Source organism: Nerophis lumbriciformis, linkage group LG03 (genome assembly GCF_033978685.3).
Source record: "Nerophis lumbriciformis linkage group LG03, RoL_Nlum_v2.1, whole genome shotgun sequence".
NCBI classification, from domain to species: Eukaryota; Metazoa; Chordata; class Actinopteri; order Syngnathiformes; family Syngnathidae; genus Nerophis; species Nerophis lumbriciformis.
Genome location: NC_084550.2, coordinates 52600307 through 52627580, shown reverse-complemented (window position 1 = coordinate 52627580; position 27274 = coordinate 52600307). Strand labels below are relative to the sequence as shown.

General features: G+C 40.4%; 1 protein-coding gene across 3 annotated transcripts in view; it reads right to left on the bottom strand.

Annotated features, from left to right (window-relative positions):
* The window catches only part of foxj3 (forkhead box J3), a 362845-nt gene that overhangs the window by 16098 nt on the left and 319473 nt on the right, over positions 1-27274 (bottom strand). For all 3 annotated transcript variants that reach the window (XM_061939093.2, XM_061939109.2, XM_061939101.2), the window contains 2 exons: positions 20440-20568; positions 11627-11798 (listed from right to left, as the gene is read on the bottom strand). In XM_061939093.2, the coding sequence (XP_061795077.1) occupies positions 11627-11798; positions 20440-20568 (301 nt within the window). The remainder of the gene's footprint in view (positions 1-11626; positions 11799-20439; positions 20569-27274) is intronic.

Sequence of the window (27274 nt, the reverse complement as noted above, 5' to 3'; positions counted from 1 at the left end):
AAAGATACTTAAGAGAAACTACATCTTGTGAGACGAGGTCGGCCGACAACGGAAGCTATCCCGGCGGTAAAATGGTTTGCCTGCGACCTTCACACGAATCAACTGACTACTGACTACAGCCGTACCACTGGCTTATACGGCTACAAATTGTGCGTGAAAAATATTGTATTTCTTAATTTTTTCATGTTTCATTTGTTTTCCATCCATCCATCCATCCATCTTCTTCCGCTTATCCGAGGTCGGGTCGCGGGGGCAGCAGCCTAAGCAGAGAAGCCCAGACTTCCCTCTCCCCAGCCACTTCGTCCAGCTCCTCCCGGGGGATCCCGAGGCGTTCCCAGGCCAGCCGGGAGACATAGTCTTCCCAACGTGTCCTGGGTCTTCCCCGTGGCCTCCTACCCGTCGGACGTGCCCGAAACACCTCCCGAGGGAGGCGTTCGGTGGCATCCTGAGCAGATGCCCGAACCACCTCATCTGGCTCCTCTCAATGTGGAGGAACAGTGGCTTTACTTTGAGCTCCTCCCGGATGACAGAGCTTCTCACCCTATCTCTAAGGGAGAGCCCCGCCACCTTGCGGAGGAAACTCATTTCAGCCGCTTGTACCCGTGATCTTGTCCTTTCGGTCATGACCCAAAGCTCAGGACCATAGGTGAGGATGGGAATGTAGATCGACCGGTAAATTGAGAGCTTTGCCTTCTGGCTCAGCTCCTTCTTCACCACAACGGATCGATACAGCGTCCGCATTACTGAAGACGCCGCACCGATCCGCCTGTTGACCTCACGATCCACTCTTCCCTCACTCGTGAACAAGACTCCAAGGTACTTGAACTCCTCCACTTGGGGCAAGATCTCCTCCCGAACCCGGAGATGGCACTCCACCCTTTTCCGGGTGAGAACCATGGACTCGGACTTGGAGGTGCTAATTCCCATCCCAGTCACTTCACACTCATTTGTTTTATACAATTCTTTTAATTTTGACAGTACCCAGTAAGATATGTTTTAAATGCTGAAGCGGGTTTATTGAATGTTAAATGCGCAGAAAAATAGACCCTTTTGTACACTGTTGAGGGGGCTAAATGCGCAGTAGTGGGCAACTGTGTTTCTGTGTACCGTATTTTTCGGACTATAAGTCGCAGTTTTTTTTCATAGTTTGGCCTGGGGTGTGACTTATACTCAGGAGCGACTTATGTGTGAAATTATTAACACATTACCGTAAAATATCAAATAATATTATTTAGCTCATTCAAGTAAGAGACTCGACGTATAAGATTACGTCAACGTTAACATACCAGGCACGTTCTCAGTTGGTTATTTATGCCTCATATAACCATACTTGCCAACCCTCCCGGATTTTCCGGGAGACTCCCGAAATTCAGCGCCTCTCCCGAAAACCTCCCGGGACAAATTTTCTCCCGAAAATCTCCCGAAATTCAGGCGGAGCTGGAGGCCAAGCCCCCTCCAGCTCCATGCGGACCTGAATGACGTGTTGACAGCCTGTTCATACGTCCGCTTTCCCACAATATAAACAGCTAATGATCGAGGGCGAGTTCTTGGTTTCTTATGTGGGTTTATTGTTAGGCAGTTTCATTAACGTCCTCCAAGCGCGGTAACAACACACAACAACAGTAGTCAAGTTTTCATCTACCGTAAAGCAGTTCGTCTGCCGTAAACAGCAATGTTGTGACACTCTTAAACAGGACAATACTGCCATCTACTGTACATGCATATGTGACCCACCCATAATGTGTCACATTTTTGTGTTGATTTATTTAGTTTATTTTGTGGTTTGAATTCGTTTTTGGAGCTGTCATTACACATTTATCAGTATTCACATTGGTCAGTAGGGGGCAGTAGGGCGTTTCTTCCCAATTGAATGCTATCACCTGCAGACCGGAAGTGTCTTGTCATTCTGATGAGAGCGACCAGTCTGTGAACAATTGAAACGTCCTGTGTGCTTTTTCCTCCTGTATAACAGGTTAGTTTTGGTGAATCAACTCACTGAATAATATCCATGTGATCTTTATAAGTTTAAGTACACATTCTGATGGTGGAGTCAAACTCTAAAGTGTTTGTGAGTTGTAGTTTGTATTTGTGAATGAATCCAGTGCACAGCTGCAGTAATCAATACAAAATGGCGACGTGAGTGCGCAATGTTTATATAGGTACTTCTGATCCTAATTCAGACTCCCAAATTAGAGCTCCCGTTTTCTTATTGATTTTATAATGTATATTTGTATAATGTGTGTGTTCTGAAATAGTGACAGAGAATAGAACAAGGATGGACAATTCAACCCTTAACTCAACAATGAGTAGATGAGTGTTATGTGTGTGTATACGTGTAAATAAATGAACACTGAAATTCAAGTATTTCTTTTATTTATATATATACACATATATATATATATAATAAAAAAAAAAATAAAAAAAATATATAAATATATATATATATATATATATATATATATATAATAAATTAAAAAAAATAAAAATATATATAAATATATATATATACATATACACAGGTAAAAGCCAGTAAATTAGAATATTTTGAAAAACTTGATTTATTTCAGTAATTGCATTCAAAAGGTGTAACTTGTACATTATATTTATTCATTGCACACAGACTGATGCATTCAAATGTTTATTTCATTTAATTTTGATGATTTGAAGTGGCAACAAATGAAAATCCAAAATTCCGTGTGTCACAAAATTAGAATATTACTTAAGGCTAATACAAAAAAGGGATTTTTAGAAATGTTGGCCAACTGAAAAGTATGAAAATGAAAAATATGAGCATGTACAATACTCAATACTTGGTTGGAGCTCCTTTTGCCTCAATTACTGCGTTAATGCGGCGTGGCATGGAGTCGATGAGTTTCTGGCACTGCTCAGGTGTTATGAGAGCCCAGGTTGCTCTGATAGTGGCCTTCAACTCTTCTGCGTTTTTGGGTCTGGCATTCTGCATCTTCCTTTTCACAATACCCCACAGATTTTCTATGGGGCTAAGGTCAGGGGAGTTGGCGGGCCAATTTAGAACAGAAATACCATGGTCCGTAAACCAGGCACGGGTAGATTTTGCGCTGTGTGCAGGCGCCAAGTCCTGTTGGAACTTGAAATCTCCATCTCCATAGAGCAGGTCAGCAGCAGGAAGCATGAAGTGCTCTAAAACTTGCTGGTAGACGGCTGCGTTGACCCTGGATCTCAGGAAACAGAGTGGACCGACACCAGCAGATGACATGGCACCCCAAACCATCACTGATGGTGGAAACTTTACACTAGACTTCAGGCAACGTGGATCCTGTGCCTCTCCTGTCTTCCTCCAGACTCTGGGACCTCGATTTCCAAAGGAAATGCAACATTTGCATGGTTGGGTGATGGTTTGGGGTGCCATGTCATCTGCTGGTGTCGGTCCACTCTGTTTCCTGAGATCCAGGGTCAACGCAGCCGTCTACCAGCAAGTTTTAGAGCACTTCATGCTTCCTGCTGCTGACCTGCTCTAAGGAGATGGAGATTTCAAGTTCCAACAGGACTTGGCGCCTGCACACAGCGCAAAATCTACCCGTGCCTGGTTTACGGACCATGGTATTTCTGTTCTAAATTGGCCCGCCAACTCCCCTGACCTTAGCCCCATAGAAAATCTGTGGGGTATTGTGAAAAGGAAGATGCAGAATGCCAGACCCAAAAACGCAGAAGAGTTGAAGGCCACTATCAGAGCAACCTGGGCTCTCATAACACCTGAGCAGTGCCAGAAACTCATCGACTCCATGCCACGCCGCATTAACGCAGTAATTGAGGCAAAAGGAGCTCCAACCAAGTATTGAGTATTGTACATGCTCATATTTTTCATTTTCATACTTTTCAGTTGGCCAACATTTCTAAAAATCCCTTTTTTGTATTAGCCTTAAGTAATATTCTAATTTTGTGACACACGGAATTTTGGATTTTCATTTGTTGCCACTTCAAATCATCAAAATTAAATGAAATAAACATTTGAATGCATCAGTCTGTGTGCAATGAATGAATATAATGTACAAGTTACACCTTTTGAATGCAATTACTGAAATAAATCAAGTTTTTCGAAATATTCTAATTTACTGGCTTTTACCTGTATATATATATATATATATATATATATAGCTAGAATTCACTGAAAGTCAAGTATTTCTTATATATATATATATATATATATATATATCTTAACCAAGCCCCCAACAACGCCCCCCACCACGCCCCCACCCCCTACCCCCCACCTCCCGAAATCGAAGGTCTCAAGGTTGGCAAGTATGCATATAACGTACACTTATTCAGCCTGTTGTTCACTATTCTTTATTTATTTTAAATTGCCTTTCAAATGTCTATTCTTGGTGTTGGGTTTGATCAAATAAATTTCCCCAAAAAATGCGACTTATATATGTTTTTTTCCTTCTTTATTATGCATTTTCAGCCGGTGCGACTTATACTCCGGAGCGACTTATACTCCGAAAAATACGGTAGCCTGTTCACCTGAGGGATGTTCCAAATATGTGTTTGATGAGCATTCCTCTTTTTTGCCACTTGTGCCAGCTTTTTTGAAACATGCTGCAGGCATCAAATTCCAAATGAGCTAATATTTGCTAAAAATAACAAACGTTTTCCAGTTCGAACGTTAAATAGCTTGTCTTTGCAGTCTATTCAATTGAATATAGGTTGAAAAGGATTTGCAAATCATTGTATTCTGTTTTTATTTACTATTTAAACAACGTGCCAACGTCACTGGTTTTGGGGTTTGTATGATATGATAAAAAAATAACAGCATAGGCAGCAAACTAAGGGTGTGTTTTAAATGATGTTCCCCCTTTTGTGTGCAACAGTTCGGGAGCAGATGACTTTTCTTACACAAACAAATATGTGCAATAAAGCTGGTCTTAATGTCCTAACTAATGGGATATGACTCCCGTGTTTAAGTAGTCGCACACTTGAAACAGTCCAGCTGCCATTTTGTTGAGTCAGAGGGTGACTCAGCACGATGAAGTTCACAAGTCCAAGCCGCCGCAGTTTTTGAAGAAGAAGAAACTAATGTATCGTGCTGCCTTCACACCGCATGGAGTAAAAACATCTGCACAGGCCGCTGCAATCAGGGGGGCGGGCGAGCAGCTTGAGGTGGGTCTTAAGAGACCTATTTTCACTGGAGTGCTTTTAAGGCCTCCACAATCGGCGCGCAAACACCCGCTGCAGGGGTGACAAAGGTGCATCTCTTATCGGCACACAAAGCCCATTGTCCACGCAGGGAAACACAGAAAGCAATTAACGCGCCGGCGGAATAATAATGCCAGCTCATTACCTATTATCAAAGCGGGCGAATTAGCTCGCTTCTCGTCGCTGTGAAATCCTCCAAGCTAGATTATTTACGCTTTTTAATTGCCGGAGCTTGTCTGACGAGGAGATTTCACTCTTTATGTTCACCAAAAAAAAAAGAAAAGAATAGGTAACAACTTTGAACTAATGAAACATAGATGATAGATTAAAGGCAGAGGAGCGCTTTGAAAAGCTTAACATGAAACGCATTTGATTTGCGAAAGTAGGTTATGCACAGAAATGCTCAGTCGACTTTGCTCATAACCCGCTTGTCAAGCGCGCTTTGTTTATCAGTCAATCAGATTACAAGCAAAACTGCATTTTGTCCTACTGGGACTTGCTTGCTCTCGTCTGGATCCTCCGCGAGCATCACGGTGACGGATGAAGATTCATGCCAGGGAATTACAAGGGAATTGGACTCACTTCTTCAGATGAAGAGGACAACATTTCAGTGTTTTTTTCCCTTATTATTTGCACAGTAAAGAAGATTAAAAGAGTGTGTCCCTGAGTGTTTCCTCAGGTAGCCGAACATTGGCACTTTTTTCATGCAAAATTGCACCAAATTCATGATTTGTACATCTGTGATTGAAGATACAGTCGTCCCCGACACTCGCTCGCGGTTTCAATGCCACAGCTTCACTACATCGAATTATTTGTGTGAATGCTCCAAAGCATGGGTGTCAAACTCTGGCCCACGGGCCAAATTTGGCCCGCCGTGTAATTTCACTTGGCCCTTGAGGCATACTTGCCAACCTTGAGACCTCCGACTTCGGGAGGTGGGGGGAGGGGGTTGGGGGTGGGCGTGGTCAGGGTGGGATGGGGGCTAAAAGGGGAGGAGTATATTTACAGCTAGAATTCACCAAGTCAAGTATTTCATATATATATATATATATATAAGAAATACTTGACGTTCAGTGAATTCTAGCTATATATATTTTATTTTTTATATATATATATATATATATATATATATATATATATAAGAAATACTTGACGTTCAGTGAATTCTAGCTATATATATATATATATATATATATATATATATATATATATATATATATATATATATATATATATATATATATATATAAAAAACACTTGAATTTCAGTGTTCATCTATTTACACATATACACACACATAACACTCATCTACTCATTGTTGAGTTAAGGGTTGAATTGTCCATCCTTGTTCTATTCTCTGTCACTATTTTTCGAACCATGCTGAACACCCTCTCTGATATGCATTGCTGTGTGGCACGCACAAAAGTGCTTTCATCAAATGCACTAGATGGCAGTATTGTTCTGTTTAAGAGTGTCACAACATTGCTGTTTACGGCAGACGAACTGCTTTACGGTATACAAAAAAGTGACTGCTGTTGTTGTGTGTTGTTGCCACGCTGGGAGGACGTTAATGAAACTGCCTAACAATAAACCCACATAAGAAACCAAGAACTCGCCCTCCATAATTCTATAGTTATAACGTGATTGGGCAGGTACGCTTTTTTATATTGTGGAGGACCTGAGTCCGCCTGAATTTCGGGAGATTTTCGGGAGAAAATTTGTCCCGGGAGGTTTTCGGGAGAGGCGCTGAATTTCGGGAGTCTCCCGGAAAATCCTGGAGGGTTGGCAAGTATGCCTTGAGGCAATATCAAATTAACACTAGAGCTGGCCCGCCGAGTATATTCAGCGGCGGTGCCGCGGTAGCACCACATTCACCGCTAATTCTCATACTTGTCAACCCTCTTGGGAGACTCTCAAATTTCAGTGCCCCTCCCATAAATCGGCACGTCCGCTTTTCACCCAGTCCAGCAATTGCTAGCCCAGTCATATAATATGTGCGGCTGCAGCACGCACACACACGTGAATGCAATGCATACTTGGCCAACATCGATACAGGTTACACTGACAATGCCCGTATAAATAACTTTAATATGCGCCACACTGTGCATCCACACTAAACGAGAATGACAAACACATTTTGGGAGAACATCCGCACAGTAACACAACATAAACACAACAAAACAAATACCCAGAATCCCATGCAGCCCTAACTCTTCCAGGCTGCAATATACACCCCCGCCCACCTCAACCGACGCACGGCTTGGGCACATCAGATTAGATTAGTGTGTTGCAAACTGAGCGGTTTAAAGTCCTGAATGGTTGGTTTATTCATTATTTTATTTTCAAATATATTAGACTGTGGAAAAAGTTAATGTTGATATTTACCTCAGAAGGCTGCAAATAGAAAAGAGGCATTCAATTTTGATTTAAATTGTATTTAATATGCCATTGATATTTTTTAAATATTATTATTATTATTTGAAACTCGATTTTGCATGTCACTATAAAGTTATATAAGCCTTGCTTGTTCAATATTTAATGCAAAACTTGTTTGGGTCCCTATTAAAAGGTTAATTTTTTCAACCTTGGCCCGCGGCTTTGTTCAGTTTTAAATTTTGGCCCACTCTGTATTTGAGTTTGACACCCTTGCTCCAAAGCATTCACTCATATGGTTTTCTACACCAAAATTCATCTATTTATTATTCAACTTATTCTTTTTCTTCTTATCCAGATTTTGGCGCGCTCTGCCTTCCACATTTTAAATCCGATTCAAACCGTTCCAACTTCAAACTGTTCAGCCTATTCGGGAATCGCAGGCTTTCCCTCGACAAATTCCAAAAATTCCCAGATTTTGTGAACGACTTCCGGTGCTGACGTACGACAACCCGCGTCCAATATGTGACCATAGGATGAACAAATACACTACGGCAGTGGTCCCCAACCTTTTTGTAACTGTGAACTGGTCAAGGCTTGAAAAATTGTCCCACCGACCGGGGGGTGTTATGTTTTGTTTTGTTTGTCATAAAAAAATACAATCATGCGTGCTTACGGACTGTATCCCTTGCAGACTGTGTTGATATATATTGATATATAATGTAGGAACCAGAATATTAATAACAGAAAGAAACAACCCTTTTGTGCGAATAAGTGTTTTTTGGGTTGGTGCACTAATTGTAAGTGTATCTTGTGTGTTTTATGTTGATTTAATAAAAATAAATAAATAAATAAATAAAAAATATTTTTTTATTTTTTATTTCTTGTGCGGCCCGGTGGTTGGGTACCACTGCACTACGGTACGGTGTGTGTGTCCCTGTATTTCTACCCTTCTTGAGGCATCAACAAGGAAAAGTACCTTCCATATGAGGACCGGTGAACAAGTAAGGACCGAAATCATGGTCCCAATACGGAAAACCATTGCATCTAATAGAGAGCTAAACACTAGAGTCTGTGAACATTTCTCCAAAGTCAGGATTTTTGTTGATTTAATGTGCATACAAAAGTAAACATTGACAGGTGCTTAGGCAGCAATATATAATAAAACAAGACGGCAGCTGAAGAAGGACTTCCCTATTCATCCCCGAAAAAACCCGCCAGGTGAACGGCCGATTTTACGACCTCTGGTGCTGACGTAAGACAACCCGCGTCACATATGTGACCATATACAAATACACTACGGTACTAAGACTATAGTGGCCATTAACAGTTAGCTTCTACAGCTGGGTTGCCCAAAGTGCGGCACAGGGGCCATCTGTGGTCCGTGACTCGTTTGTCATCGAGGACTCATTTGCACCCCTGGTGGTGAAATCAATCACAATTAGGGTGGTCCCAAAAAGGACGGATTCTTCAAATTGACTGTTTGTCGGTTTTAAAAGTGCTCTTCCTCTGGTCAACATATGAAACAACAAGTGTGTGTAAAAATTTGAAGTGCTCCCCCTCTGGACAACAAATGCAACAACAAGTGTGTTTAAGACATTGAAATACGCCCCCTTTGGCCAAAATTAATAAGAAAAAGAAAAAAAAGAAAAAAAAGGTTTATACAGACATACTGTTGTAACTTGAAGTAAATAATGAAGATTAAAAACCAATTACAAAAAAAAATACTAAAAGCTTACCTGTTTTATATTTGCATAGTATGTATATATTATTAATGTTGGAAATACAAATCTTTATAGGTGTAGAAAGGCTGGTCCTAAAGAGGTAGGCATTTTTCAGAGGTCTCAAGAAGGTAACAAATACAAAAATGTTTGTGTGTGTGTGTGTGTCAAAGTCAACAATAAAGTGAAGTGAAGTGAATTATATTTATATAGCGCTTTTCTCTAGTGACTCAAAGCGCTTTACATAGTGAAACCCAATATCTAAGTTACATTTAAACCAGTGTGGGTGGCACTGGGAGCAGGTGGGTAAAGTGTCTTGCCCAAGGACACAACGGCAGTAACTAGGATGGCGGATGCGGGGATCGAACCTGCAACCCTCAAGTTGCTGGCACGGCCGCTCTACCAACCGAGCTATACTTTACCAGAGTGAATACAGAAGGTCCACCACAAGATGTAAAACCATTGGTGAGCCTCAAAAACAAGAAGGCCAGATACAAAAGTATTTGCGGTTCTAGAACAACATCCTAAGGACACATGAGACCAAGATCAACTTGTACCAGAGTGATGGGAAGAGAAGAGTGTGAAGACAGAAAGAAACTGATTACGATCCAAAACATAGCACCTCATCAGTGGAGCATGGTGGTGGTATTGGCATGGCGTGGGCATGTATGACTGCCAATGGAACTATTTCACTTGTATTTGTTGATCATGTGACTGCTGATAAATGCAGTAGAATGAATTCTGAAGTGTTCTGGACAACATTGTCTGCTCATTTTCAGCCAAATGCTTCAGAAGTCATTGGACTGCATCACAGTGCAGATGGACAATGACCTGACGCAAACAGCAAAAAGTGTTTTTCAGGCAAAGAGTGGAATGTTACAAAATGGCCAAGTCTGAATCGGACTGATCATGCATTTTACTTGCTGAAGACAAACGAAAAGAAAATAACTTTAAATCATAACCAACTACGCAACACTATAGCTCTTGTCTCAAAGTAGGTGTACTGTCACCACCTGTCACATCACACCCTGACTTATTTGGACTTTTTTGCTGTTTTCCTGTGTGTAGTGTTGTACTTCTTGTCATACGCTCCCATTTTGGTGGCTTTTTCTCTTATTTTTGGTATTTTCCTGTAGCAGTTTCATGTCTTCCTTTGAGCGATATTTCCCGCATCTATCAATCAATGTTTATTTATATAGCCCTAAATCACAAGTGTCTCAAAGGGCGGCACAAGCCACAACGACATCCTCGGTACAAAGCCCACATAAGGGCAAGGAAAAACTCACCCCAGTGGGACGTCGATGTGAATGACTATGAGAAACCTTGGAGAGGACCACATATGTGGGTAACCCTCCTGGGGGGGGGGGTTACCCACTACTTTGTTTTAGCAATCAAGAATATTTCAGTTGTTTTTATCCTTCTTTGTGGGGGCATTGTTGATTGTCATGTCATGTACATTGTCTTTGCTCCACAGTCAGTCTTTGCTGTTGTCCAGCATCCTGTTTTTGTTTACTTTGTAGCCAGTTCAGTTTTAGTTTCGTTCTGCATAGCCTCCCCTAAGCTTCAATGCCTTTTCTTAGGGGCACTCACCTTTTTTTAATGTTTGGTTTAAGCATTAGATACCTTTTTACCTGCACACTGCCTCCCGCTGTTTCCCACATCTACAAAGCAATTAGCTACCGGCTGCCACATACTGATATGGAAGAGTATTACACGGTTACTCTGCCGAGCTCTAGACAGCACCGACACTCAACAACAACACATCATTTGCAAACTATAATTACTGGTTTGCAAAAAATATTTTTAACCCATATAGGTGAAATTAGATAATCTCCCACGGCACACCAGACTGTATCAAGGCACACTAGTGTGCCGCGGCACAGTGGTTGAAAAACACTGATGTAGACCACAAGGAAGTGTTTTACATTTAGAAAAAAATCATAATATGACCCCTTTAATGCACCCTATAATCCAGTGCGCCCTTTTTATGAAAAAAGACCTGAATAGACCCGCTCATCAGCAGTACGCCTTTTGATCCGGTCCGAAAAATACGGTATACAAATAACATGCTAGTATTACATGTTTTCATTACATTCAATAAGAATGTCTCATCTCTCTGATTGGTTGGAAAATACATGGTTCTATTGGCGTAGAGCGATGCATGATGGTGCCAAATATGATTCAGTTTGTGCTGAGAGTCTTCCAACCCAAGCAGACTAAGAATTAAAGTACATTTAAATGTGAACGTTTTAAAGACTACCAAAACACTGAGTAAAGGTTAGTAAGTACTCTGGGAGAGTTACTGCATGTCCAACTGTTAAGAACAAAGTTAGGACAATGGCTGTCTTTTATGGACTCACCTTGTTGGCTGAAGGACTGCTCAAAGACAGACTTGTAAAGGCTGCGGAAGGAGGCACTGAGATCTTCAAATTCAGAGAACATGAGCTGTTTGTCTCTGTCTGGCATGTTGTACTGGGATTGCGGCTGCTGGAGGCTCATAGACTGGGACACGGGTTCGGGGTGACTGGTCACCTGGGGACAGGGGACGAGGGAAACAAAAAAAAACTCATTCAGAGTGCAAAATGGTATCGCGTTAAATGATTAATTTGTGAAAGTAAACAACAAGCATAAGCTAAAGTTTTGCTACAGTCCATACGCAGTCCGCCAGGGACGACGGATACCACGGTCGGCGCATTATAATGATGAAACACTCGCATAAATAATACATACACTTTTTCCAAAAGATACTTGCACACTCATGTTGTCACGGAAAGTACCAGAAGCAGACATCCAACAGCATATTGAACAGAAAGTGTTGATTCTTTAAAAAAGAAAAAAAAAACAAGAGTTGCAAACTTGGGAAAGTCACAATCAGATTCATGGAGGATGATGCAAGATGCTGTGAATGTAGCATTTTTGACCAATAACCAGTGTAATCATCCACGATTGCCTGAAATGTAAAAGTACGAGAAGAATGGAAAAACAAGTTGACTTTATATGTTTAATTGTGTTTCATTGCATCTATTAGTGTTGTCCCAATACCAATAATTTGGTACCGGTACTTTTCGGTACTTTTCTAAATAAAGGGGACCACAAAAAAATGCATTATTGGCTTTATTTGAACAAAAAATCTTAGGGTACATTAAACATATGTTTCTTATTGCAAGTTTGTCTTTGAAAAAAAATAGTGAACATACAAGACAACTTGTCCTTGAGTAGTAAGTAAGCAAGCAAATGCTCCTAAATTAGTCTGCTGTCGTATGTAGTAATATATTGTGTCATTTTCCATTCTATTATTTTGTCAAAATTATTAAGGACAAGTGGTAGAAAATTAATTATTAATCTACTCGTTCATATCTGCTTATTTTCTCTTTTAACATGTTTTATCTACACTTCTGTTAAAATGTAATAATCACTTATTCTTCTGTTGTTTGATACTTTACATTAGTTTTGGATGATACCACAAATTTGGGCATCAATCCGATACCAAGTCGTTACAGGATCATACATTGGTCATATTCAAAGTCCTCATGTGTCCAGGGACATATTTCCTGAGTTTATATACATAATATAAAAAGAAACAAAAAAAAAAACGAAAGAAGAAGATGTGATGCCAAAAAATATCGACGTAATCATAGTAGTATCGACGAGATACGCTACTGTACTTGGTATCATTACAGTGGATGTCAGATATAGATCCACCAATGGCATTTGTTTACTACACGCCGGTGAGCTATGGTGTGTAGTGAAGCATGTTTAGCTATTCGGACCGGTACTTTTCAGAGGCGGTATAGTACCGAATATGATTCATTAGTATCGCTGTACTGTACTAATACCGTACAACCCTCGTTTGCATGTAAAAACCTTTCAATGCTAAATATAAGTCGAGTCATCTTTTAAAGACTATCTTCCAATGAAAAAAATATTTTATTATATTTGGATGATTATGGTAGATTTTAGGTAGTCTGCGAACTAACAATGGAAAATATGGAAAATACTTTGTGTTGGTATTAGTCTAAATGCAATACTGCTAACACCTAAAATAAAAACATGGCGATCTACACATTACCGCTGCCTTTTTGTGATTGGTGGAGGTAATAATTGCACAAACAATCTGGGTCAGTGCTTGCTGCTTTGGCTCGCACACACACGCACGCATTATGAGGTTGACACAAAAGCCAATGCTCAGGTGGCCAAACAAAATGTATTTAAAACAAAAATCAATAGCAATAGCTCGCACAAATAAGCCGCCGTTTTATCCGTGCACTCGTGTGGGCAGCTCGTGTTACGCGGCGGCCCTGGGTGCCCAGCAGCAATGAGTTTCAATGTAAGGTATTCATCATCACAAGGGTTCACCGTAAAAAGCAAAAGCCAGACCTGACCTCATCGTCCACTGTGGGCTACCGTAACATTAAGGAGTGGCTTTTTTGTTGTTGTTGCTGTTGACGGGAACATCTTCTTCTCTGAAGATGTGGGCAGACCGCTCGCAGTCTGGCTGGGATAAGAGGCGATAATACAGCCAGAGTGTTTACTGCTGGAGCGAGCCAGCGAGCGATGCACATCCATCAGGCTGAGCCGATCGATGGCCGGGCGCCTGGAGCAAGGGAGCACTCGAGGATGCGGGAGGACCACACCAAAGCGAGGGGGCATCTCTGGTGGGAGGGCATCAGAAGAAAAGCTGTTTCTTTGTCTGGCTTCCCCACACATACATCTCTCAGCTTCTCTTAACCCAGCTTCCTGATGTGGTGCTCTAGAGCGTGTTCACCCTCAACCTCAGTCCACTCCCTGCTTCTTTGAAGGGAGCCTCCCGAGGCCTTCCTATTGTAATGTGGGATGCAGTCCACGCTCAATGAATGCTAGTAGTTCCTCCAGTTTTCCTAGCATATGATACAACTAGGGATGTCCCGATCCGATCCAAATATCGGATCGGCCGCCGATATTTGCCAAAAAATGCGTATCGGCAAGGCATGGGAAAATGCCGACCCAGATCCAGTTTAAAAAAAAAACTCCGGTCCGTGTTTTCCAACGCACCGATTTAAATAATACATTCTACTTTTCTGCTGCTCCCTAATTTCCGTTCCGCATTTTCCAGCACACCTTCAACACATCCACAGGTCTGTGGATTCTCACGCAATTGCTTTTAGCTGCTGGCATTACACGACAGGCTCTTCTCACTCTTTCCTGTGTCTCCCTCTCACAGACAGCAAGCGCACCTTCTTACTGTCACGTCATACGTCACATACTGTTACGTCATACGTCACACGTACGTATACGCCCTCCCCAAGCAGGTAGCAGCATGGCTAACGTTAGCTGTGATGCTAGCGCAGCTGTGCGAGCAATGCTCCCTCTAAGGTGCGCGCCTGTGCAATTGCGCACGGCAAATCTATGCCACGCACAAAATCAAATAAAAAAATAAGCGCATAACAATTTTCGACACACGGACAGAGAAAACAGTTTTCGTCATCATTGTTCAAATATTGTAACGTCTGTCGAGACGCTTATCTCCATTCGGTGCCACACGCCCACACCATCAAAATGCCGAGGCAAACATTTCTAGATCAACACCGTATGAAAAAAATAGTGATTTTTTTAGTTGTGATTTCCTTCTCTGCATGAAAGTTTAAAAGTAGCATATATTAATGCAGTATGAAGAAGAATGTTTTAATGTAGACACATAGAATCATCATACTGATGTGATTGTATGCATCAAGTGTTCATTCAAGGCTAAGGCAAAATATCCACATATATATGGTGTATCGTGACATGGCCTTCAAATATCGCAATATTAAAAAAAGGCCATATCGCCCAGCCCTAGTTCAATGATGCCATTTCTGTTTGTCATGTACAATTTTGTCTATTTTGTGTTTATTCTTGAATAAACAGGTCAGTTTCTTGTTACCAACCATTGTGTATTATTCAAACTCACCTAATTCAGCTGGCTAGTTGTTATCAAGAGTACTGAAACCCTTTTCAACATGATTCTGACAACTAAGTAGGCTAAATAACTTTAAACTTTAATACATGCTCGGATAGGCCAGTATCGGTATCGGATCGGAAGTGCAAAAACAATATCGGTATAGGATCGGAAGTGCAAAAACCTGGATCGGGACATCCCTAGATACAACCAAAAATAATCTAGCCAGAGCCGTGAGTCGTGCAGTTGAGACCTGAGCGGGGACGAGGAGCAATTGGCAGCTCCCGACTGATTCTACGACAGTTGAAAGGAGACAAGAAGATTCCCTTAAATTTGAGCCGTATCCCCTTTATTGCACCTGTGCAAAGAGATACACAAGAACCAAGTGTGAAACAGGCATTACCGCCATCTATAGGTCTAAGGCAGTGGTTCTTAACCTGGGTTCGATTGAACCCTAGTGGTTCGGTGAGTCAGGCTCAGGGGTTCGGCGGAGGTCAAAACACACCCGACTCATGGTATAAATAGAAACTTTTCCCTATTGGCGTATTACGGATACGGCAACAGCAGAAGTCACACTGATTTGCAGGTGTGTAATTTGTTGTGAGTTTATGGACTGTGTTGGTTTTGTTGTTTGAACAACGTGGTGTTCATGCACGGTTCATTTTGTGCACCAGTAAAAAAACATGGTAACACTTTAGTATGGGGAACATATTCACCATTAATTAGTTGCTTATTAAAAAGGAACATTATCACAATTTCAGAAGGGTTAAAACCATTAAAAATCAGTTTCCAGTGGCTTATTTTATTTTTCGAAGTTTTTAAATTTTTTTTACTCATCACGCAATACCCCTAAAAAAAGCTTCAAAGTGCCTGATTTTAACCATCGTTATATACACCCGTCCATTTTCCTGTGACGTCACACAGTGATGCCAACACAAACAAACATGGCGGCTAGAACAGCAAGGTATAGCGACATTAGCTCGGATTCAGACTCGGATTTCAGCGGCTTAAGCGATTCAACAAATTACGCATGTATTGAAACGGATGGTTGTAGTGTGGAGGCAGGTCGCGAAAACGAAATTGAAGAAGAAACTGAAGCTATTGAGCCATATCGGTTTGAACCGTATGCAAGCGAAACCGACGAAAACGACACGACAGCCAGCGACACGGGAGAAAGCGAGGACGAATTCGCCGATCGCCTTCTAACCAACGATTGGTATGTGTTTGTTTGGCATTAAAGGAAACTAACAACTATGAACTAGGTTTACAGCATATGAAATACTTTTGGCAACAACATGCACTTTGAGAGTGCAGACAGCCCAGTTTTCATCAATTAATATATTCTGTAGACATACCCTCATCCGCTCTCTTTTCCTGAAAGCTGATCTGTCCAGTCCATTTGTAAATGCATCTGCTTTGAGTGTCGCAGGATATCCACACATTCTTGCCATCTCTGTCGTAGCATAGCTTTCGTCGGTAAAGTGTGCGGAACAAAAGTCCAATTTCTTGCCACTTTCGCATATTTGGGCCACTGGTGCAACTTGAATCCATCCCTGTTCGTGTTGTTACACCCTCCGACAACACACCGACGAGGCATGATGTCTCCAAGGTACGGAAAACAGTCGAAAAAACGGAAAATAACAGAGCTGATTTGACTCGGTGTTTGTAATGTGTTTGAGAAAATGGCGGATTGCTTCCCGATGTGACGTCACGTTGTGACGTCATCGCTCCTAGAGCGAATAATAGAAAGGCGTTTAATTCGCCAAAATTCACCCATTTAGAGTTCGGAAATCGGTTAAAAAAAATATATGGTCTTTTTTCTGCAACATCAAGGTATATATTGACGCTTACATAAGTCTGGTGATAATGTTCCCCTTTAACGTGTAAATTAGTAACATATTGGCTCTTAACTAGTCATTATTAAGTACTTATTAATGCCTTATTCCAGGGGTAGGGAACCTATCGCTCTAGAGCCAGATATGGCTCTTTTGATGACCGCATCTGGCTCTCAGATAAATCTTAGCTGACATTGCTAACACGATAAGTAATTAATAATTCCGCTGGTAATCACAGTGTTAAAAATAACGTTTAAAATATAAAACATTCTCATGCATTTTAATCCATCCATCCGTTTTCTACCGCACCCGTTCAAGAAGTCGCATTCATGGTAAGAAGTATTTTATTTATTATTGGTTAGCTTCAGAATAACAATGTTATTAAAAAGAATGAGAGACTTATTATACTCTAAAAATGTTGGTCCTACTTGCATTTAGTTGTATTCAGTGTTAAAAAAAATATTATATGGCTCTCACGGAAATACATTTTAAAATATTTGGCTTTCATGGCTCTCTCAGCCAAAAAGGTTCCCAACCCCTGCCTTATTCGGTCGGCATGGCCTTATTATAACCCTAACCCTCTAACCCTGGCCCTAACCCTAACCAAATAACTCTAAATTAAGTCTTTGTTACTTAGAATATGTTCCCCATACTAAAGTGTTACCAAAAACATACAACTTTGTCTTGAATTTGAAAAAAAAAAAAAACTTATTTTTTACTAAAGAAGGGTTTGGTGAATGCGCATATGAAACTGGTGGGGTTCGGTACCTCCAACAAGGTTAAGAACCACTGGTCTAAGACTATGTCCACACTAAGCCGGATAACCCTTTAAACAAATAATGATTTAGCCTAAGCCTCGTTTCAGCCACACTAAACCAGCGTTTAAGGCACCCCTCCTCGGACAAATGTTTACACGGGTAAGTGCGCCGTCTATTTCTTGAATATCCGGCTCTTAGCTTTGTATGGACTCATTGATCGTTTCCAAACTGAGTTCGGAGAGGAAGTGACGCCAGAAAGACCGCGCCACACACAGGAAGTAACGTCAGAAAGATGGAGGCGAGTCATCCATACATGCCCGTGTGGAAATCACACATGAATACCTTAAGAGAAGCAAACGCGCGACTGCAGCTATTTCGGATACAACACATCTCAGACGGTTGAGCGACGGTTTTGGATAAGCCCTGGAAGAACGGCAGCCTGGCTGGATATGTTTGTCAACGATTGTGTTGTGCCAGCTGAACGGCAAGAGAACTTTCGAATGTCCAGGACAGGTATGATTCTACTTAGTGAACATTTTTGTCCATTTGTCGAAGGGAAGACAACGACTACAAAAAACAGCGAATACATTTGGACTGGCAAAGCAGACTTTTACTAGTTATTGTCCGCGATGTATGTCGAGCGATTACTCAACGTCTAGTTTTGTACTCCATAACTATGGTTAAGCCATGAAGTGGTTACGGCCATCAAGTACGACCGCCAATTTCAGCCTACAAGCACAGTGTCCTGACCAGATAGATATCTATGATTGTTGTAAATATATTATACTAATACCGGTATATTGCTGATGGTAAGGCAAGCAAGGTTTACTGTTAAAAGAAATGTGGCAATAGTCTACATTAAAACACAGGGTAGGGATACACTTCCAGGTCAGAGGTGACTATGATGCGTGCATTTTTCCCGCGCATGCGTACTAGGTCGCGTTGCGCCGGCGGACGGAGGGGGCTAGGGGGTCTTAAACGACCATTGTGTGTGTGTGGACATGGACAAGGTTAGGTGGGATTCACCCTGGATAACCTTAGCCGGCTTAGTGTGGAAGGGGCCTCAAGTGGAACAGCACCAACCCGATCATTGCGGCTCTCCGTCGGGTCATTTTAAGCTGCAAAAATCCTAACAAAAGTTGTCTTAAAAAATGTAGGTTAATTACACATATTTTTGGAGCCCTCAAAATTAACAAGGTAACTCATGAGATTGATCACAAAAATATCGCATTGTGAGCGAACTGTGGTGCTGAATTTCCCCCAGGGATCAATAAAGTGTATATTGTGGGGGGTGTATATTGTAGCGTCCCGGAAGAGTTAATGCTGCAAGGGGTTCTGGGTATTTGTTCTGTTGTGTTTATGTTGTGTTTTGGTGCGAATGTTCTCCCGAAATGTGTTTGTCATTCTTGTTTGGTGTGGGTTCACAGTGTGGCGCATATTTGTAACAGTGTTATAGTTGTTTATACGGCCACCCTCAGTGTGACCTGTACGGCTGTTGACCAGGTATTGTCAGGTTTGTCACTGACAGTTCAGTTAGGTTTTGGTTTTTCCTGTCTTTGTTTCCTGTCAGCGCTCTTATTTTGGTTATTTCCTGATTATCTCCCTGAGTGCTTTGTCCCCTCAGCTGTGGCTGATTGGCACCTGGCCACACCTGGTGTCAATCAGCCAGCTGCTATTTGAACCTGCGTTCCTCTCCAGTCAGTGCTGGATTATTGTCACTACTACCTGTCATAATACTTGTCGTTGTAGCTCTGTCCACTTTTGTTCACTCTGCTCATGTCATAGTTCCTTCGTGTCACAGTAAGTGTTTTTGTTTCTTGTCCACAGTTAGCCTTTGTGCTATTTTAGTTCATAGCCAAGTTTGTTCTCCGCCTTGTGCGCGCCTTTTGTTTGTACCCTTTTGTTTGTTTTTTTGCTATAGTGTTAAATTAAATCATGTTTTCCTGTTCAATGCCTGCCGTCTCTGCATCTTGGGGTTCGTCACCAACTCACTGTGACAGTATGCCTTGCATTCACTTGTGTGTGTGAAAAGCCGTAGATATTATGTGACTGGGCCGGCACGCAAAGGAAGTGCCTTTAAGGTTTATTGGCGTTCTGTACTCCTCCCTACGTCCGTGTACACAGCGGCGTTTTAGAAAGTCATACATTTTACTTTTTGAAACCGATACCGAAAATTTTGAAACCGATACCAATAATTTCCGATATTACATTTTAAAGCATTTATCGGCCGATAATATCGGCAGTCCGATATTATCGGACATACCTAACAATTTGTCTATAAAATTGTTATAACGACACCTCTGCATAACACTGTAAGCTTATTAACATTAAAGGAAACAACACACCGGTCTTTCCACGTCTCCCACCGTGGTTACAGTAGAGCCAAGTGCTACATACGCTTCATCATATTCCGATAAAAAGAGGAGTCATCTTATATTCAGTGTTTGTTTTATATATGGCATTATGTGAGTGAATGAAACTATTATTATCTAACAATATTGGAGTTTTTTGGATAAAGTCTGCTGGTGTTCTGGTCACTCTGAAGCTCATTCCTGAACCCTTTCAGAATGTTTTTTCATTTGCAAAACCAATGTAATGAGAACGTTTCACAGCAATATTCCAGATGTGATATATTAGCTACAGTAGTGGTTCTGTCCCAGTCTTACCGGAGTGTAGCTGTGCACGCTGCCCACACTGTTGAGATTGACAGAGGCCAGACTCTGATCTGACAGGCTGTTGTTAAGGCTGCTTCTCGGACTGTCGCTCCCTTCCTGGTCTGTGTTGTAGAGCGCCACCTGTAGCACAGACATGCACGCTTTGTTAGTTTATTCTTTATTTCTGATAATGGTGGAATCCTGGAGACATTCCTATGAGATTATGGGTATGAGATTTACCAAGCTAATTTACTCTGGTGTGTGTGTGTGTGTGTGTGTGTTCCTGTATTTCTACCCTTCTTGAGGCATCAACAAGGAAAAGTACCTTCCATATGTGGACCGGTGAACAAGTAAGGACCGAAATCATGGTCCCAATATGGAATACCATTGCATCTAATAGAGAGCCAAATACTAGAGTCTGTGAACATTTCACCAAAGTCAGGATTTTTGTTGATTTAATGTGCATACAAAAGTAAACATTGACAGGTGCAAAGGCAGCAATATATAATAAAACAAGACGGCAGCTGAAGTAGGACTTCCCTATTCATCCCCGAAAAAACAAACGGCTGATTTTACGACTTCCGGTGCTGACGTAAGACAACCCGCGTCCCATATGTGACTATAGGATGAACGAATACACTACGGTACTAGGACTATAGTGGCCATTAACAGTTAGCTTCTACAGCTGTGTTGACCAAAGTGCGGCACAGGGGCCATCCGTGGTTCGTGACTCGTTTGTCATCGGCCTTAAGCATATTACAAAAAACAAAAAAATAATATCTCATTCGCACCCCTGGTGGTGAAATCTATCAAAATGAGGGTGGTCCCAAAAAGGACGGATTCTTCAAATTGACTCTGTGTCGGTTTTAAAAGTGCTCCCCCCTCTGGTCACAAGGGTGTGTAAAAAATTGAAATGCGCCCACTTTGGCCAAAATTAATAAACAAAATAAAATAAATATGTATATGGAGACATACTGTAATAACTTGAAGTAAATAATGAAGATTAAAAGCCAATTACAAACAAAAAATTCAAAAACTATAAATTAACTAAAAGCAGTCTTTTCCTCACAATGTGTCGACTTTGTTCTTATAAAATTGGGAACCATTTCTCATATTATTTATGTTTCTGTAATATTGCAATATTTTCTTGTAAAATTATTAATTTTTTATGTAAAATTATTAGTTTTTACTGCAAAATGGTGACATTTGTCATATGAAATTTTGACTTTTATCACAATATTGCCAATTTTTTTGTTGTTCTTGTAAAAGAGTGACATTTTTTGAGTAAAATTATGACTTGTCATCATTTTTCCAACATTTTTAGCTTTTCTTGTAAAATTGCGACTTGTATTGAGTAAAATTCAAACATTTATCATAATATTGCACAAATGTTTAGTTTTTCTTGTCAAATTTTGACTTGTGTTGAGTAAAATTACGACTTTTATTATAATACCGACAAAATTCTAAGTTTTTCTTGTGAAATTGTGACCTTTTTTTGTGAAATTCCAACTCATTTTTCATAACAGGCTTTTTTATATTTGCATAGTATGTATATATTATTAATGTTGTAAATACAAATCTTTATATATCTAGAAAGGGTGGTCCTATAGAGGTAGGCATTTTTCGGAGGTCTCAAGAAGGTAAAAAATACAAGAACGTGTGTGTGTGTGTGTGTGTGTGTGTGTGTGTGTGTGTGTGTTGGAAACACAATGTCATAACTGCAGAGTACTTTCACTTTCCTTTATTGGCAGTGAGAGACAGAGACGGGTGGTTCAGGGAGGAAAAAAGGAGGTCTCAAGACATCGGAGACATTCCCATCAGTAAAGGTCACATGCGTGGCGATGTCGACCACATCTGCTCACCGACCGCAAATACGTATGAGACAGCCAAACAAAGGATTTTCAGGAGTTGCTGCTGACGTTGACCTTTTCAATAGAGCAGCCAAAGCACTTGTAGGATGACAATCTTAATTAGTTTCCTAAAAAGCAAGTACTTTTATTACGGTAAATCTTCTCACAGGACAATACCATAGAAATGTAATTTGAACATTCTTTAGAGTCGTCTGTGTTAAGTTTGTATTGCAGCACAGATTTTTATATTACTTTTTAATTAATTGAGTCATGGCAGGCTGATAATACCAAAATTTCAGTAGTTCATACAGATACTTATGAATTTTCACGATTTTCGATGTGTATTTGATAGCAAAAAAATCATTTACGTACTTTATTGAAGTGTTTCAAAGTGTCAAGTATTTAAGAACACTGTGATTCAACTTTTTTTTGCGCAGAATTGAAATTGCATTAGCAGATGCCAAGAGGTACTGTAACTGTACATTAAAAAAAGTTATACTGTATAACCTCCCTGTACAACAAAACAAACAATACTGGGCCTGTAAATATGCACATAAAAACAATGGTCAACTATTTTACATGAAAAAATGACAGCAGTGGTGTGGAGCCTTCAAGTAAATACAACTATTTCAATATAGATAGATAGATAGATAGATAGATAGATAGATAGATAGATAGATAGATAGATAGATAGATAGATAGATAGATAGATAGATAGTACTTAATTGATTCCTTCAGGAGAGTTCCCGCAGGAAAATTAAAATTCCAGCAGCAGTGTACAGATTTGAGATAGAATTTAAAAAGTACATAATGGAGGTATAAATGGAAATAAAATAGAAAATATAACAATAAGAATACAAATATAACAGTAAAAATAAGAATATAACAAGAGACACTAGGCCAGGGGTCGGCAACCCGCGGCTCTTTGATCACTCTGATGCGGCTCAGCAGCTTACTTGCTGAACCCCCCAATTTTCCCGTGAGACTTCCGGATTTCAAAGCCTCTCGCAGAAAACTCCCGGGATTAATATTCACCGATTTTCACTCTTACAGCTATAATAAGGGCGTGCCATGATGGAACAACATTTGGCACTCTCTACAATCTGTATTAACAGCGTGCCAACCCAACACTTTTTATACAATATACATCTTCTGCTTGCACACGTACATGACAGCAAGGCAGATGTTCTCCCGAAATGTGTTTGTCATTCTTGTTTGGTGTGGGTTCACAGTGTGGCGCATTATTAGTAAGAGTGTTATAGTTTTTTTTATACCGCCACTGTCAGTGTAACCTGTGTGTGGTTGTTGAACAAGTATGCCTTGCTGTCACTTACGTGAGCAAGCGGAAACACCACACAATGTGCGGCTGATCAGGCACGCTGGTTATAGTGGGCGTTGTATGCTGTACCATCACGGCACGCATGACGCTGATAAGCGCTATTCATTTAAAACCCGCATGCCGCACCAGCTTTCAAATTCCATATAAAGGTGTGGGCAGCGTGTCTGAGACCCCTGGTTTAAACATAGCACAAAGCAAAAAAAAACAACTTTGTATGCCGTGTTATTTCATTTAAAATTTAAAAAAAAATTTGTGGCTCCCATTGTTTTCTATAATTTGCGAAACTGGTCAAAATGGCTCTTTGACTGGTAAAGGTTGCCGACCCCTGCACTAGGCAGTAGTGACCATGTTATGAAAATAAATTAAAAAATAAAATAAAATGAAGAAAAACGGTAATACTGTCGATTATATGAAAGATCTGATGTGTACATTGCACCTTTAAAATGTATTGCACTGTTAATTGCACTGTTTTTTGTTGCAGTTTATTTCAGTATTATTATTATTATTGCATGATTGTATTATTGCATCCCCTGTCATCCTAGTACCCAGGGTGGTGGTAGTGTGACATAATCATGTCATTTGTAATGAATTAGAATAGTAAAAAGGCTAAAACATATATTTAAAGACACATCTTTGGCTATGTTTACACTGCAGGCCAAAGTGGCTCAAATCTAATTTCTTAGAAATCCGCTGACTGTTCTCACTGCAAATACAATCTTAACCAGACTCCAGTATAAACGCGCACAGGCCCCAATGTGGCCCGGACGTCACTTACATGGGCCGTTTGATAAAGTGAAAACAAAGAAAGTTGACCAGATTCCGTAAATGAACAAGAAAGTCGCGACTACTACTACAAAATAAAAGTCGTCACACCATAAAAATTAGTGTTTTTTTAACGTGAAAATGAATTAAAGTAATATAATATAATAATATATGTCGTGTAATGTATTTGGGAGGGTTCTAGTCTTTTTATGGCTGTTAAGTAGAGTCACAGACATCAGTGCGGATCTACGTTCGTTTTATTTTACAACCATTGAAGAAATTACTAATGCACTGGAGCATAAAAGATATGCAGTTGGTATTTTTATTGATCTAAATAAAGCCTTTGATACCATTAATCATTCAATTCTACTAGATACAATGGGAAGATATGGAATTAGGGGGCTGGCTGGTGACTGGTTAAAAAAGTTATTTAACACGGAGGGTACAGTTTGTTAAAATGGGTCAATTTTTATCTGATACTCTTGGCATTGCTTGTGGTGTCCCCCAAAGGTCCGTGTTGGGGCCAAAACTGTTTAATGTATATATTAATGATATGTTTAATACATCCAAAGTACTGACATTTATACTATTTGCAGACGACACAAATATATTCTACAGTAGTGATGACTATAATGAGCTCATAAATACAGTAAACACAGAACTAAACATAGTAAAAAAATGGATGGACACAAATAAATGATCTTGGAATATAAATAAAACTAAGATAGTGATGTTTGGAAATCGCAACATAACGTCTGAACAAAAAATAAGTATTGATGGTACCCAAATTGAAATCGTAAATGAGAATACATTTTTGGGAGTAATAATGGTCAGACACATTAAAACAAAAATCTCCAAAAGCCTCTTAATTATAAACAAAGCAAAACTATACCTCAATGAAAATGCACTCCGTACTCTATACTGCACCTTGGTACTGCCATACCTTACATACTGTGTTGAAGTATGGGGGAATACTTACCACAACACAATTCACCCTCTGATCATATTACAGAAAAGAGCAGTGCGGATCATTCACAACGTTGGTTATTTAGAACATACTCATAATTGGTTTATGCAATCAAAGTTGCTCAAATTTGATGACTTTGTTAAATATAATACATTAATAATCTTATATAAAGCATTTAACAAATTATTGCCGCCTAATCTACAACAAATTATTGCTACAGTGTAATAACTATTGTTACCTGTGGTAATGCCACTATTATACAACATCTGTATTATAATCCTTGAACAAAGTAAGAGTGAAACTCATGTGAATAATCACTGAATGGAGAACTGGGGGTGGGATTAAATAAGTTATCTTCTTCCCACTCCCTTTCAGGCAAAACTGGACAATCATGCATTACATACTATACATTACCTTTTGCACTATCCATCCATCCATTTTCTACCGCTTATTCCCTTTGGGGTCGCGGGGGGCGCTGGAGCCTATCTCAGCTACAATCGGGCGGAAGGCGGGGTACACCCTGGACAAGTCACCACCTCATCGCAGGGCCCCTTTTGCACTATATTAATTTATATTATTATGTGTTGTCAACTTTGTACTTTTTTATGTCATTGCCTGAAATAAATACATTAATGAAAAAAATGAATGACCTTATGTAATGTACATAAACATGAAAGCTAATACGCCACAGCGTCAATTCCAGTGCTTCAACAATCGCTATTTCTTTGGAATCAAAATATATATTACATACAGCCTATTATTTGCGCACTATTGACTAGTGATGCACCAAAAATGTGTCCGTTGGAAAAAAGTCTTTGCTCACCAAAACCGGATGTTGTGATGAAGTATCCACTTCTTTCCCCGCGCACACAAATGACGTAGCACGTCCAAAGCCCACGAAAAACATACGGGTCGCATTGCCGTTTAGGCTTAAGTCACATTTCAAAAGATCAGATTCCAATCAGATTTGGACTACCTCCTGATGTGGCCTGATTTTTATGGCAAAAGATCAAATTTGAAGCACTTTTGAGCATTTAGATTGGCAAAAACATCCAATTTGTGTCACTTTAGGGCAAAACAAATCTGGTGTGATTTGGTGTGCAGTAGGGTTGTACGGTATACTAGTACTGGTATAGTACCGCGATACTAATGAATCATATTCGGTACAATACCAGTGTTTCCCACACATTCATTTATTTGTGGCGGCCCGCCACGAAAGAATTACGTCCGCCTCAAATGGATGTTTCGGCTTTTGACTCGCTCGACCGCTCATAAAAGCAATGGGACTGTCTGTGAATGTTGCTTGTAGTTACAACACCGGTGCAGTAGGTGGCGGTAGCCTACTATCCATTGTAACGCCGCCAATAGCACTTAATTCACCTGGTGGGCCAGAAGAAGAAGAAGAAGAAGACGAAGACGAAGACGAAGACGGACGGACGGACGGGATCAAAATACGAGGGTAATATAGGTTATGGTAGATAGGTTATAGCTGCATCGCTCGCGGCTCGTCATATATTTAACGTTAAATATATGACGAGCCGCGAGCGATGCAGCTATAACGAGCGTTTCACTGACGGTGAGCAGCCTGACGCTGCTTCATTAACACCGCCGCTGTTTGACTCGGGGTCCGGGGCAGACGCACGTAATAACAGTCACCTGTTTTCATACCGACGAGCTAACGTGTCCAGGTTATAACCCTGTTGTCAATAAACACACGTGGAGACGGTGCTTCAGATACTACATTAATACTCAAGCTAAATTGTCCACTGTCCACTGCAGCATGTGAATGCAATGAAAAGAATAAAATCTGAGCCAACCAGCTGTTAAAATGTTGTCCAGGTTAATGTTTTGGCCATTAAAGGCCCTTCATTTCAAGATTTCAACTGTGATCGGGCTTTAAACAGGTGGCTGACCTGTTCAGATGGGTGT